This window comes from Erpetoichthys calabaricus, chromosome 3, assembly GCF_900747795.2.
Source record: "Erpetoichthys calabaricus chromosome 3, fErpCal1.3, whole genome shotgun sequence".
In the NCBI taxonomy this organism is placed as follows: domain Eukaryota; kingdom Metazoa; phylum Chordata; class Cladistia; order Polypteriformes; family Polypteridae; genus Erpetoichthys; species Erpetoichthys calabaricus.
The window spans coordinates 27,371,692-27,385,909 of NC_041396.2; the positions used below are offsets into that span (position 1 = coordinate 27,371,692).

The 14,218-nt window shown below is 37.8% G+C and overlaps 1 protein-coding gene across 3 annotated transcripts in view; it reads right to left on the reverse strand.

Moving 5' to 3' along the window:
- etv7 (ETS variant transcription factor 7) overlaps window positions 1–12,863 on the reverse strand; it is a 126,996-nt gene extending 114,133 nt beyond the window's left edge. For all 3 annotated transcript variants that reach the window (XM_028796506.2, XM_028796508.2, XM_028796505.2), the window contains exon 1: window positions 12,565–12,863. In XM_028796506.2, the coding sequence (XP_028652339.1) occupies window positions 12,565–12,600 (36 nt within the window). In that variant the 5' untranslated portion in view covers window positions 12,601–12,863. The remainder of the gene's footprint in view (window positions 1–12,564) is intronic.
- Window positions 12,864–14,218: the final 1,355 nt, after the last annotated feature.

A 14,218-nucleotide genomic window follows, 5' to 3' on the forward strand; every position in this document is an offset into this window, starting at 1 on the left:
GTAGTGCTGCTGCTTTGCAGTAAGGAGACTGTGGAAGATTGTGGGTTCGCTTCCCGGTTCCTCCCTGTGTGGATAACGCTTTGAGTACTGAGAAAAGCGCAATATAAATGTAATGAATTATTATTATTATTATTATTATTGCACAGATTATTAAATGTATTAGATTAATTGACATTTCTACAATGGGTCAGTCTGTGTGAGTGTTCTCTCTGATGGACTGGTGTCCCCTCTTGAGTTGGTTCCTGATGCTACTAGCATAAGCTCCACCTCCTTAGACAATGAAATTAATTGAGCAGGTTTAAAAATGTTATTGTAGCAACGGTGCCAAGTGCAGATGTGGAATTTTCCTCCTTTTGAAGTTGCTGTCCTAAGTGACCACTTCCAAACACTTGAAACAGAGCACAACTCTTCAAAATGGTGGGCATGTCTTCAGTTTTGTTACAGTTGTGTGGCCAATGGCAAAAAAACATCATCAGGAGTATCAAGTGCTTATTGTCAGGTGATGCAGTTGGGATGTTAAGTGCCGTGCTGTTAATGCATTGAGGAATTGGTGTTAAACACTACACTTCTTTGTGGTGACCATTCAGTTATAAGTGAGCGGGTGAACCTTCTTATGTGGAACTGCAGATTTATCTCTTGGTTGCTTTTCTTCACTGAATTGAAGCTGCAAAAACCAATTCAGGTCCGGATCTCATCTCTGAGACTCGATCTCCATTACTGTTCTGTGGTCTGCCTCTCCCTTTGTCTGCAGATTCTTACATCTGATCCTGCTTCACATGGCTCACCTGGGGTCAGTGACAACTTGATCTTATAAACTTTTTTTTTTTTTTTCCATGAACCCCAAGCTCCACTTAAATCTGCGTAGAGGTAGCAGTATCTCATCTGTCTTCCTCCCTGTACTGATACTGCAAACGGTGCTCCAGATTCCACATCTCACCATCAGAACTCTCCAGCAACTCCTTAAAAGAGCCAAGGAACAACGCTCAGAGCTTTGATAAGTCAGGCTGCAGGTCTTCTCATCCCACTTCTACCACCAATGTAGTGTTAGAAGTTCCAGAATGGATCCTTTGCTCTTGGTATAGCTTTTATAGGTTGCCCACTATCCCTAAAAGGACTGCTCACCATTGCTGCACTAGATGGAATTCTGTTTGTAATACTCCAGGCATGTCATTTTTATAGGCATCTCTGTCGGTGGTTCTGAAGCTACTCATTTACAAGATAGAATACCGGCACATACTATAGGTGGCTCATCCCTGGTTGTTACAACTTGTTGCTACAGCATACCTGTATGTTATGTTTACACCACCCACTTTAAGATGCAGGTCTTGTAAAGGATGCTTTCATTTACCAACTAATGAGCTCATTGCGTTTCTACATATCTTAAATACATGCCTGTGGTTTAACACAGGGGTAGGCAACGTCGGTCCTGGAGTGCCACAGTATGTGCAGGTTTTTGTTCCAACCCAGTTCCTTAACGAGAACTCAATTATTGCTGATGAAGCACATATTGCTTAAGTGACATTTTGATGCTTCATTTTAGTGGTCTCGCTTGTTAAGGTTCTCCAACCTTAATTGCTTTTTTCAATCTTAAACTGCTGCATTCAGTGTTTTAATTGCTCCTTATTAGCAATAAGATGTAAAAGACAAAGCAGCCAGCAGTTCTCCAGCTAGCTTTTTTCCAATTACATCTATGTGTGTTCATCATGCACGGTTTGATTTAATAAAACACTTAATAGAAAAATGTGACAGACTGAAAATGATCTGTTTTAGGCTTCAAATCATTTGGATGATATCCTTGGAAAGGAAAAAAATCTACGATATAAAAGCCTTACATTGCACAGACTAACAAGCCATAAAATTAAATAAGGTCTGAGATTGGCAATGATTGGTTTCTAATTAAGCAATTGGGTTGAATGAAAACCTGTAGCCACTGCGGCTCACCAGGACCGACATTGCCTACCCCTGTTTTATATCTTATTGCTAATAAGGAGCAATTAAAACACTGAATGCAGCAGTTTAAGATTGAAATAAGCAATTAAGGTTGGAGAACCTTAACAAGCGAGACCACTAAAATGAAGCATTAAAATGTCACTTAAGCAATATGTGCTTCATCAGCAATAATTGAGTTCTCGTTAAGGAACTGGGTTGGAACAAAAACCTGCACATACTGTGGCACTCCAGGACCGGCGTTGCCTACCCCTGGTTTAACACATCTGCACGTTTTTGTAGACATATTCTGCTTTGAGGTTATATAAAGCATAAAGTTTTAAAAGTGGTTTCCACTGCTGTTTCACAGCTCAGTGTCCTGGGTTCAAATTTCAGCCCGGCCACTGTCTGAGTGAACTTTGCTCCTTCCCCCTTACATTTTCTTCAGGTACTCCAAGTTTCTAAGACAATCCAGAGACATACAGACATGGAAAAAATTGTTAGTGCCCCTCCACGAAAAGAGAAGAACCTACAATTGTCTCTGAAATAACTCAACCCATCATTGTTCACTCTGTATTTAACAAAAATCAGACTTTGTTTTAGAGTTTTGATTCAAAAGAATATTTCAGATAATAACACAAATGAAAATGGCATGGACGAAAATGATGGGACTCTTAATCTAATATTATGTTGCACAACATTTAGTGGCCATCACTGCAAACAAGTGATTCCTGGAGCTCTCCGTGGGGCTTCTGCACCTGTCCACAAGTAGTCTGGCTCACTCCCCCTGAGCAAAGTGTTCCAGCTGGTTCAGGTCTAAACGAGGCCTTCTCCAGACTGCATGTTTCACATCTTTCCATAAACATTTGAGAGGATTCAAATCCGGGCAGAAGGCCACTTCAAAATAGTCCAATGGTTTGTTCTTAGCCATTTGTGTCTGCTTTTATCCATGTGTTTTGGCTCATTATCCTCTTGAAGGATCCATAACTTATGACTGAGACAGAGCTTTCTGACACCAGGCAGTATGTTTTGCTCCAGAATGTCTAGATAGTCTTAAGATTTCATTGTTCCCTGCACAGACTCAAGGCACCCCATGCCAGCTGCAGCCAAGCAGCCCAAAAACATAACCAATCGTCCGACACATTTCATAGTAGGTATGGTGTTCTTTTCTTTGAAAGCTTCATTTTTTCATCTGTGGGCATAGAGCTAATGTGACTTGGAAAAAGCTCCAGTTTTGTTTCATCTGTCCAAGAGACATTCTACCAGAAGCATTGTGGCTTGTCTATATGCATTTTAGCAAATTCCAGTCTTGCTTTCTTAAGTGTAGTCCTCCTGAGTCTTCTCCCATTAATCCCAATGTTACTCAAAAAGCAACAGATGCGGTGCAGTCACAAATTGATGGACCTTGACCTTGGAGTTCAGCTTGTATCTCTACGGAAGTTGTCCTTGGCTTTTTGTCTACCATTCTCACTATCCTTCTGCCCATTCTGGAGTCAATGTACCTCTTGTGCCCACATCCAGGGAGGTTGGCTACAGTCCCATGGCCTTTAAAATTCTTAATATTTGCAACTGTTGTCACAGGAACACCAAGATGTTTTGAGATGGTCTTCTAGCCTTGCTTGTCTATTTTCTTACTGACCTCCTCACACATCTCTCTTTTGATTTCTCTAGTCCATATTCAGTGTTTGACACATGATGACACCAAACAGCCGAGTGACAACTTTTCAACATATAAATAGTCTTATATAAATCTAATTATTTCGGATCTTTTCTAAGGGTACCAGCAAATATGTCCAGGCCATTTTAAAATATCTTTGTAGAATAGGCAATACTTGTTCTCTTATCAGACTTGCTTTGCTTTACTCAATGACATATCAAAGGCATGCAAGTCTACAGGGGACAATGGCTATTCATATCATCACTTTGTAAGGAGGCATGCAGCATTTATTCTATGAGCTGTAACGGGACCAACATTTTTGTCTACATCTGTATGTTGTTTTGCAGTTTGCCCGGTGTAGGTGTTTTTGGGTATTCATATGAGTTTTCCCTTCTACTTTTGGTTGCTATCTTGTGCTTGATGCTGTAGCTATAGATGGTAGATACTCCAAGATTCCTTCAGAAGAAGTGTGTCCAGAAAATGGAAAAATGAATGTCATTAGGATTTATTAAGTAGTTATCGCTATCAATTAACTTATTGTTTACAGTTAAGTTGTAAAAAATGAATGAATAGTAATTTATTTATAATTATAATAATTGTATAATGAAGAGTTAGAAGGAAGAAATGCAGTGTGATGTAGTGGCTAGTGCTCTGGACATTAAACCCCAGAGTTGCTAGTTTAGTTCCCACTTCTGTCTCTTTATGTCACACTGAGCGATTCATTCATAGTGCTGGTCCTCAACTGTTAAAATATTATTCCATAGAGGTAATATTTCTTAATCTTGTGCAGATATCATCCAAAAAAATAAATAATAATAAAAATAATAATAATAAAAATAGCCATGTTTTCAGGCTGCCTATTCCAGTGGCTTTAAAAGTACAAAGCAGAATCAGCCCTAGACATTAGCCTTGTCCACTGCAGAGCTCTTTTAAATTCACACCCATACTTTATCCATGTTTAAAGTCATTAATTTACCTAACACACTGACCCACACACACACATTGTTGGGATGTAATTAAATACTCTGATAATTGACAAATACAATTTCTACCTCTACACAGACAGTAAACAAGAAAGGAAATGAAACTTGGGTCCCCAGAGCTTTGTGACAACAGCAATAAAGCAAAATCCAAAAATATGAGTCCTGAGGTTAAAGGTACCAAATGAGGGATAGAACTCAAACAAGAACATCACTAAAAAAAATAAAATAAAAGGAACCACCAATGAAGGAGACGAGCAAGGAAATGATGCACAAGGCTGTGGTGATGAAGCCGTAGCTCTACATTGCCCAAAAAATGTGGAAGCTAAGAAAAGCTTACAGGAAGAGGTTAAAACACATGAATGGAGAAACACGTAAATGTAATCCGTGAGGACATTTAGAAACTCAAAAACAACTTTATTTGTGTGACTAGGCACTGAAACCTTTGGGAAAAGAAGATGGACTGAAACCCAATCACACAAAATGCCACTTAACTGGGTCACTGTTGCAGTAGCATCAACATGTGTTTCTCTGCTAATTTCACTCTATAAAAATGTCACTCTAAATTGCAAAGTGTTGGATGGTTTAAATGTATTTTTCCACAGCTCATGAGTTCTGGATTTGAATTCTAAGTGTGTCAAAGTATGTGTGGAGTTTGCATGTTTTACCGTGTCTATGTGAGTTTTTTATCTTGACATTTCACTGTTCATTCCATATTCCAAAGGTTAATTGATGACTTTAAACCAGCCTGGTATGAGAGTGTGTGGGTATGTGCCCAGGAATTGACTAGTGATCATCCAGGGTTAGTTCATTTGTGCTGAAAACCTCTATAGTAGGCACCAGCTCCCCACCATCCTTGATTAAGCAGATTAGAAAACAGATGGATGGATGGATGGATGGATGGATGGATGGATGGATGGATGGATGGATGGATGGATGGATGGATGGATGGATGGATGGATGGATGGATGGGCAAGAACACAAATATGTTCAATAGTGTGCCCCATGATGTGCTGATACTTTGTCCTTTGTGGCCAGTGATGAACAAATTATTTCACCCAAAACTGAATATGCAGAGAAACTTGAAGTTTTGCTTTGCAAAAAAAAAAAACATTACGAAAGAAACTGTATTTGGCCACAACCAAAATCCATGCCGTTAGTAAATATATGTTTCATCTCATCTACAACTGTTTTCTCCACATACAGTACCAACATGAAATAGTGCAGGGTATGAAGAAGGGAGGTCAAGTTAGAAAGGAAATATCTGCAGGCACTTTTGCACTGCTAAAATCCATCAGCCTGGGTTCGTGGGTGCTAGCAGTCATCTTACAGAGTTGGATAAACTGAGGTCTAATGGTTAACCCATGGAGTTACCTGCCCCTAAATGAGTGTTATGATGAAGAACTGACAGTGTCAAAGTGTAGGCAGGCAGTGTGAACATTAGAACAATCTTGATCAGAACAGGCCATTCAGCCCAACAAAGCTCACCAGTTCTATCTACTTAATTCTTCTAAAAAACATCAAGTCCAGTTTTGAAAGTCCCTAAAGTCCTAGTGTTTACCACACTACTTGGTAGCTTATTCCAAGTGTCTATGGTTCTCTGTGCGGTTATATAAAGGAGCCATGGAAGAGGCTATGGAACTCTGGAGGGCGGTTGATGAAACAGACTGGTTTCAGCATCAGAATAACCCTTAGGGAGCAATATTTCATATTCCATACAGAGACAAACTTATAAAAACCCAAGAAATCAAATTTTTTGGGTTTTGCATTTAACAATTCCAATATCACATACAAAGTGAATTTTAGGGGCACTACTATTTTGCTCATCACTAATCACGAGCTGCATTATATCTGATGCTGCCTGGATGGACTGTGGCCTCTGTGATCAAAAACTGAATAAATCAGTTATGATATTAGATAGATGGATGGATGGATGGGCATTTGTGAACTCTGTATAAAAAGACTCCATATTTACAATAATAATGTTTGGTACATATCCATATTATGTCTGCATAATGCCTCACTGTGACTGTAACTTCCAGGTTAGAAGTTTTCTTTCTATTTTAGGCTCAGTCATTCTGGTGTACGTTCAGACCATAGTGTGCGTGTGTGTGTGTGTGTGTGTGTGTGTGTGTGTGTGTGTGTGTGTGTGTGTGTGTGTGTGTGTGTGTGGGGTGTGGGTGTGTGCGTGCGTGTGTGTGTATTTATTTATTTAATGGAACACAAGGGGAAATAGCCAACAAAAGACAGACAGATATCATTCCAATAGTAGTAACATACTTACATCATGCACAACAGGTTTTAAGGGGTGTTTATACACATTTTGAGAAATTACAAGAAATAAATTAAACCCTTACGTAATTTTCAATTAATCACTGCATATAGAAGGAATAATAATTTGAGGTATATATTGGTGCATGCCTCTTGTACTATCAAAAAGCAAATTAAATTTGCTTGGATTATTCCATTGAAAAATAAAAAATAATTTGGAATGAGAGGTGTAAGACAGTATTGCCAGTTTTCCAGAATTTCACATTAAAATCTCAAAATTCACTCATTCCTCCCCCTTTCTAATGCTGAGAAAGTTGTCCATGCTTTTATCACATCCCGCATCGATTATTGTAACTCGCTGCTGGCAGGTCCCCCTTCTAATCTTATATCACAGCTCCAGTTAATTCAAAACTCTGCTGCAAGAGTCCTTACACGAACCAGCAACAGTTAGCACATCACAACCATCCTGCTTCGCCTTCACTGGCTCCCTGTGTCTTACAGGATTGAATATAAAATTCTATTAATAACCTACAAAGCTTTAAATGGCCTTGCACCGGACTACATCAGTGACCTTCTAAATCACTAGGCTCCTGTTCACCTACTAAGATCCTCTGATTCTGGTAATCTTCTTGTGCCCCACACTAACCTGCACTCTGTGGGTGACAGGGCCTTCAGCTCCATAGCACCCAGACTTTGAAATGACATCCGGAAATGAATGAGATCAGCTGACTCCATTCATTCTTTTAAAAACAACTTCAAACTCATCTATTTAAAAAGGCTTTTTACTTAACTTAATGTTCTGCCCTTTCTTTCAGTTTACCTCTCTATCCAGGTGCTCAGGATAATTTGTGTATCTGTTATATCACAAATTAGCTTATTTGTTAGGTTTTTCTTTTAGTATTGAATTTAGTATTTTACTCTGGTTTATTGTCCTTTATTCTATTTAATGCTTTGTTATTTGTTTCATTGTTCTATTCAGGAAAACATTTGTATCCAATGTTACATATACCCTGCTATTTTTTTCTAAGACTCTGTGAAGCACCTTGAGCATGGGAAAGGCCCTATATAAATAAAATGTATTATTATTATTATTATTATTATTATTATTAAAATTGTATTTATGGGATCCAGTGTGCTGAGTGTAGATTGCTATATATTGGGGAGACAAAAAACTCTTTGAAAGCAAGATTCATATAACACCTTAGATTAATAGCTTAGATAGATTAATTAATAATCCTCACAGGTGGTGCAGTGGTAGTGCTGCTGCTGCTTTGCAGTAAGGAGATTGTGGGTTCGCTTCCCGGGTCCTTCCTGTGTGGAGAGTACTTTGAGTAGTGAAAAAAGCGCTATATAAATGTAAAGAATTATTATTATTAATAGAGACTCAAACTAAGCAGACAATGTTGTACCAGCACTTTTTACAAGAAAATCATAATCCTATCATGTTTGGAATAAAACAGCACTGTTAAAAAAAGGAGAAGGAATTTGTAGAACAACTTAACACATATTTTTCTAATGGACTGAATGAAATATATGAGGAGTAGGATTCAGAGACAAAAGAATTAACCTTATAAAAGTTAAGTTTTAAATAAAAGGTAAGTGTACCCATGCATAGCCGCAAGGCAATATTCCCTACCCTAATCCTAACCCAGATTTCCGCCCTAAGAAAAATAAACTTCTGTATTTCTAGTCACAGCATTTAAAGCTCTGGTTCATTATGTTCATGTATTTCATCGGCGAAGGACACCAAATATGTACCTCTCAACTTTTTAGTTGAACCCTTCAACCCTTAAACTTCAATGGTGGCTTATTCTTTGCACGTAAGCCACTTTATGTTGCTCTGAAAGATGCTATAAAATAAAAATAATTATTTGATTTAAAGGATTTGACTGCTGTTAGTCATAACAAAAGGACAAATGGAAATGAAGCATCTAAAATGTGAAACTGATGCATACATGGAAGTGAAAGTACAGACAAGAAAGAAACTTGGAGATGCTGTTAAGCTGTAATTGGAAACTGAATCCAGCACAAGGCCACAACACAACAGAAACTGTACACAACCACAAGTTTGTACTCATGCTTGCTTGAAAAAATAAATTACACAACCATAAAAGTACAACTGGGAGAAATGACTGTTCCACCATAAACACCATAGAGATATAACAGACTACAGTAAACTCAAAATTAAAAAATGGAATTAAGGAAGAGAAGAAGATGAATCCTGTTAAATAAAACATATACTGCAACTTAAGGTCGAGGATGACAGGAAAGCAATAAGATATGAGAATTAAAATACCTCATTGGTCTGCCAGCTTCATTTAAACAATTTATAACTCTCAATATCAGAACAAACACAACCACGAGATAATATCAAACTGTAAAATAATATCAAGAGAGAAAAGAAGAAAAACAAAACGAGAAGCCAAGCAAAGCTTGATCAGGGTAGAATTGATATTTCGAGAATATGACTGAGAATGCCAGAAAAATGCAATGCAAAACTCCCTGAAATATTTCCAGGCAGACTCTGATGGAAAAGTGCAGAAGGAGAAACATGTCAGAGCAAATCAAAAGAATTTCAGTCTACGTAAGAATCATTAGGCTCTCTGTATGATTGATAGGTTTGTATGAAAAGCAGTTATACGATAGATAGATAGATAGATAGATAGATAGATAGATAGATAGATAGATAGATAGATAGATAGATAGATAGATAGATAGATAGATAGATAGATAGATAGATAGATAGATAGATAGATAGATAGATAGATAGATAGATAGATAGATCATCCTGCCCATTCAAGTAAAATAACCCTGATTTCATTTGTACCAGTGCATTAAGTTAAGGATGAAATTATATAACATTTTAACTTCATGTTTTCCCTAATAATAACTTAAATATAAGACGTCTTATCTTATGAACCAGATATTAAGCCAAGACTTTGACTTTTTCTGGAAAGGCATTTGAAATAAAAATGTTCATTCTTGATCACAGCATAAAAATCATTAGTTCCCCATATTTCTTGAAATTCTTTTACAAACATTAGAAAACCTCTTGACAAGAACACTTCAATCATGTCGCCTCTAAATCTCCATTTGCTTAAACTGAAACGGTTCAGCTCCTTCAGTCTCTCTTCATAGCTCTCAGTCTTGGGATCAGCCTAGCTGCTTTTCTGAGGACTTTCTCTCAAGCTGCTACGTGTTTCTTATAGCCCACAGACCAAAACTGCATGCAGTACTCCAGACAAGACCTCATATTCTTCAAGCTAATTTTTTATTTTATAATAGGAAAATCCCCATTTCACTCTGGTTTGAATAAGCACCTTAAACATTACAACAACACAATGTCAGTAGTTACAGTCCTCCTTATAATATTATACCATGTTTTTAACATTGAAAGCTTAGCTTCACCCAGCAAACTGTTACCAAGAAGATTTTTTTTTCTAGAGATAGATAGTGGATGTAGCCTAAGGAATGGGGCAGATAACTCTCTTTCCAAAGAAGGTAAATATCCTTAAAACCCATGAGATATATTAACCGTGTTTTTGCCTGTTATTTTTAAAATATTTATTTCTGCTTATTTTTATTACAAGCTACTTTTCAACTATAATAATTATTGTTTAGTGTAATGATTAAGTCTAGGTAACACAAAATACATCGTAAGGCTACTTTTTAATGTAAGATAAAGAGAGGAAGTGAATTTATAAAGATCATGGAAAAGCAGGAAAGGCAGGCCGACTGAACATTCAAACAGAACACAGGTATTTAATTGTTTTCTTTTTTCTTTTGTATTGTGTATTCTCTGCAGTTTTATTCTGCATGTTAAGCATCTTTTTAGATATATAGATGGTATAAAATGCATATAAAAGGCACTATATAATAGATAGAAAGATAGAAATGAAAGGCACTATATTAGATAGATAGATAGATAGATAGATAGATAGATAGATAGATAGATAGATAGATAGATAGATAGATAGATAGATAGATACCAGCCACGTCTTATTCATATTTCACTTTTAGGCTGAATTGGGAAGAAAAAAGAGCATCTGTGCAACATGGAATCAGAGTAAAAAAAAAAACAAAAAAACGATGTGTTGACTGACTAAACGCAAGACACTACTTAAAAGCCTATTGTTGGAAACAATAAATGAAACAACCTTTATTTTATACAGTGTTGTTCGTAGGCATTTTACAGTTTACAAGTTGTGCTGCATTTCCAAATAATTCGTGGACATACAGTATAGGAGCTATCAGAGGAAATTCGTGAAGCTACCTTACATAGAAAACAAGGAAGTGTTCTTCTTATGCACGGTTTGTAACTTTGCAAGGAGCCTACGGTTGTCTGTATGATGTTATTCTCCCCGTCTCCTACTTTCTCTCCGTTTTTTACACCATGACTCTTGCAATTTTGCACCATAGCGTTTTGCTGTCAGAATCAAAAACTTTCCATGTAAAGTTTGTATGTTCTCCTAACATGTGCAGGGGTTTCCTCCAGCAGCCTAAAATGATTAGCATCAGCAAGTCTACCTCTTCAAAGAAAAAAGGTATTTAAATAAAGAATGAGCAGATTGATTTAAGTTAAATTTTCTTAATCGTAATTCCATAGAAAACCAAGCGCTATACAATAAAAGAAATAACTTTTTTTCCCCTTCCTTATCCCTTTCACCCTGGGTCGTATTAAGCGGATTCATAGATATTATTACAGCAAATGCGTTTAAATGAGTGGCTTTGCGAAGCAAAGAACGGACACCGCAGAGCTGGCAAGGCGGAGGGCGCTGTTCATTTGAGCGCTCTCGGTGTCCTCATTGGAAACATTCAAGTTCGTAGGTAAGCGAGGCGCGAGTCTGGATTGGACTTTCCGATTAACAAAGTAACATTCAGAAACTTTTAAAAATGTGGTGTATTAATCAATACACGATACCATTAATAACAGAAATAAAAAATGGTAAATGAAATCTACAATATTTTCTCAAACACAAAGAAAAGCCAAGCAAAATGACACCTTTTATTGGCTAACTAGAAAGATGCAAGCTTTCGAGGCAACTCAGGCCCCTTCTTCAGGCAAGATGTAATCAAAAGCTTGCATATTGTAATCTTTCTAGTTAGCCAATAAAAGGTGTCATTTTGCTTGGCTTTTCTCTACATTCATAATGGCTAACACGGTACAGCACCCTAGTACTTCAAACACAAAGTAAACTGATCTTTCAGGATTTCTCAATCCAGTGGGTTATGTTTATGATTTACGTAAATTTCCAAAACTTGACTTTGAAACCCCTCGCCTTGATGACGTCACAACTAAGGACCCCCCCCCCCCCATGCTTGCTGACGTTACAGGCTTCTCAAACTACCCAGTCCCTTCTTCAAGCAGAGCATCGATTTGTTCTGTGACATACTTCTCTTCTTAAAGCTGGTCCTCTCGCGAAGAAGAAGAAAGCAAATGTGGACACTAGAGCTGCATGAAGTTTCCCGGAACAAAATCCACCCTAAAGAGTTACCAAAGGAGCACCCTGCGTTCTGTTCAAACAACGAGGAAGGCATGAGCAACACATGACTGATTGTTTTAACCCCTAAAACAACTGAATGGATGATAAACTAGCATGTCACAGCTAGCATGCTCTTCAAAGCTGCAAAATATACACGCCAGGAACTAGAAATATAGCATACATCGTGTAAACTCCGAGTATCTGTGCAGAAAATACGTTTCCTGGTTTATTATCGCGTTCTGCCTACCTTGATCAAAGGTGGAGGTGAAGCCTCGTCATTCATGTCTTCTACCTGCAATAAGTTTGTTTCTCTGTCGATCGCTCTCTCCTTCACTCTCTCTCTCTTTATTATTGAGTCCGGGAAGCAAAGTCTGTCCAAAATCCGACAGGATTAATTATTGTGCTTCTTCCGTGGACACACGAACGACAATTTTAAGACACAGTGCTGGTACTGTCTTCTAGTGTAAAGGGTGTGCGTATAATATTAAGGATTCTTCCGGGAAACGAAATCGAAAGGAGACCGGATCTGTGTGCGCGTGTGTCTGCGTGCGCTTGTGTGTGTGTGTGTGTGTGTGTGCGTGTGAGAAATGCAGTGACAGAAAGACAGCGTATCAAATGATTATGTTTTAAACCTAACTTGGAAAAATAGAAATTGCCTGTTTTATATAGACAATGCACAGTTTCACTAAATACATTCGACTTAATGATAAATTGTACTGAGCAGTCTTGTCCATTACCTGTCGCTTCAAGTCTCTGCGCGGCTAACTAATGAAAGAATAAATCGGCGAACCCTGCAATGGAGGGTTTGTGTGCGGCGCCACAACACTACAGGAGACGGGATACGCAAGAATTGAGAGGAAATTTGCGTTTGGGGGATCGCAATTGATAGTTAGTCAGCTGTGTTTTCATTATCAGCTACCGTAGATGGCTGGGTCGATCCTGAAACACTACATGAATATTTAGTGACAGGAGGGAGTGGTGGCAGTAACCCCCGAACATGATCACTTGTTCTATAATGGGACCGTTATTGTTTGCGATTTTTAGATGAGCATACCCTCTTTCTTTCGTACCCTTAATCCTACAAATATCATCCAGTTTTACCTTTCAGAACTTTATTGCTAACAAGAGTTTTAATATTTTAATAGGAAGGCAGTGTGGCTAAGACTTTTGGACTTGAAGCTCCGAAGTTGTGGACTCAAATCCCGCACAGATTCTGTGTGACCACAGTGGGGTTTTGTTTTTATTTTTAGACACTTGAGCCCCTGATCTGTTGCGGCCTGACCCTATTTCTTTGTCGATGATCTGAAGAAGGGGCCTGAGTTGCCTCGAAAGCTTGCATATTGTAATCTTTTTAGTTAGCCAATAAAAGGTGTCATTCTGTTTGACTTCTTACTACATCCATCATTTTTTAACACGGTACAACACCCTAGTACTTTCTCAATCGCGTATTAGCAGTAGGCCCCTGATCTTTTTGTCAGTCACATACGATTTATCCCCAATTAGATCCCCAGTCGCACATTGTTTTAATATTCAACTTTATATGTATATAAATTATATACATTTACTTTACATTCGTCTTTTGGGAACCAAAAAATAAAGATTCCCGTATGGCACTGCTATAAAAAGGTGCTCTGGCACCTTTTATTTTCAAGAGTGTATAATAAATATGCAGGATATCAAACATGAGTGACCTTTTTTGGTGTAAAATTTGTTACAATTTCAATTATAGTTTGAGTTTGATGAAAGGGGTTGGGGATTCAAATCCTATTACCGTGTGACCTTGAGCAAGTTGCTTCACCTGCCTGTGCTCCAAATGGATAAAAAAGAAGTGTAAACAATTGTATCTCAACTGTTGTAAGTCACCTTGGATAAAGGGATCAGACAAATAAATAAATGAAAGT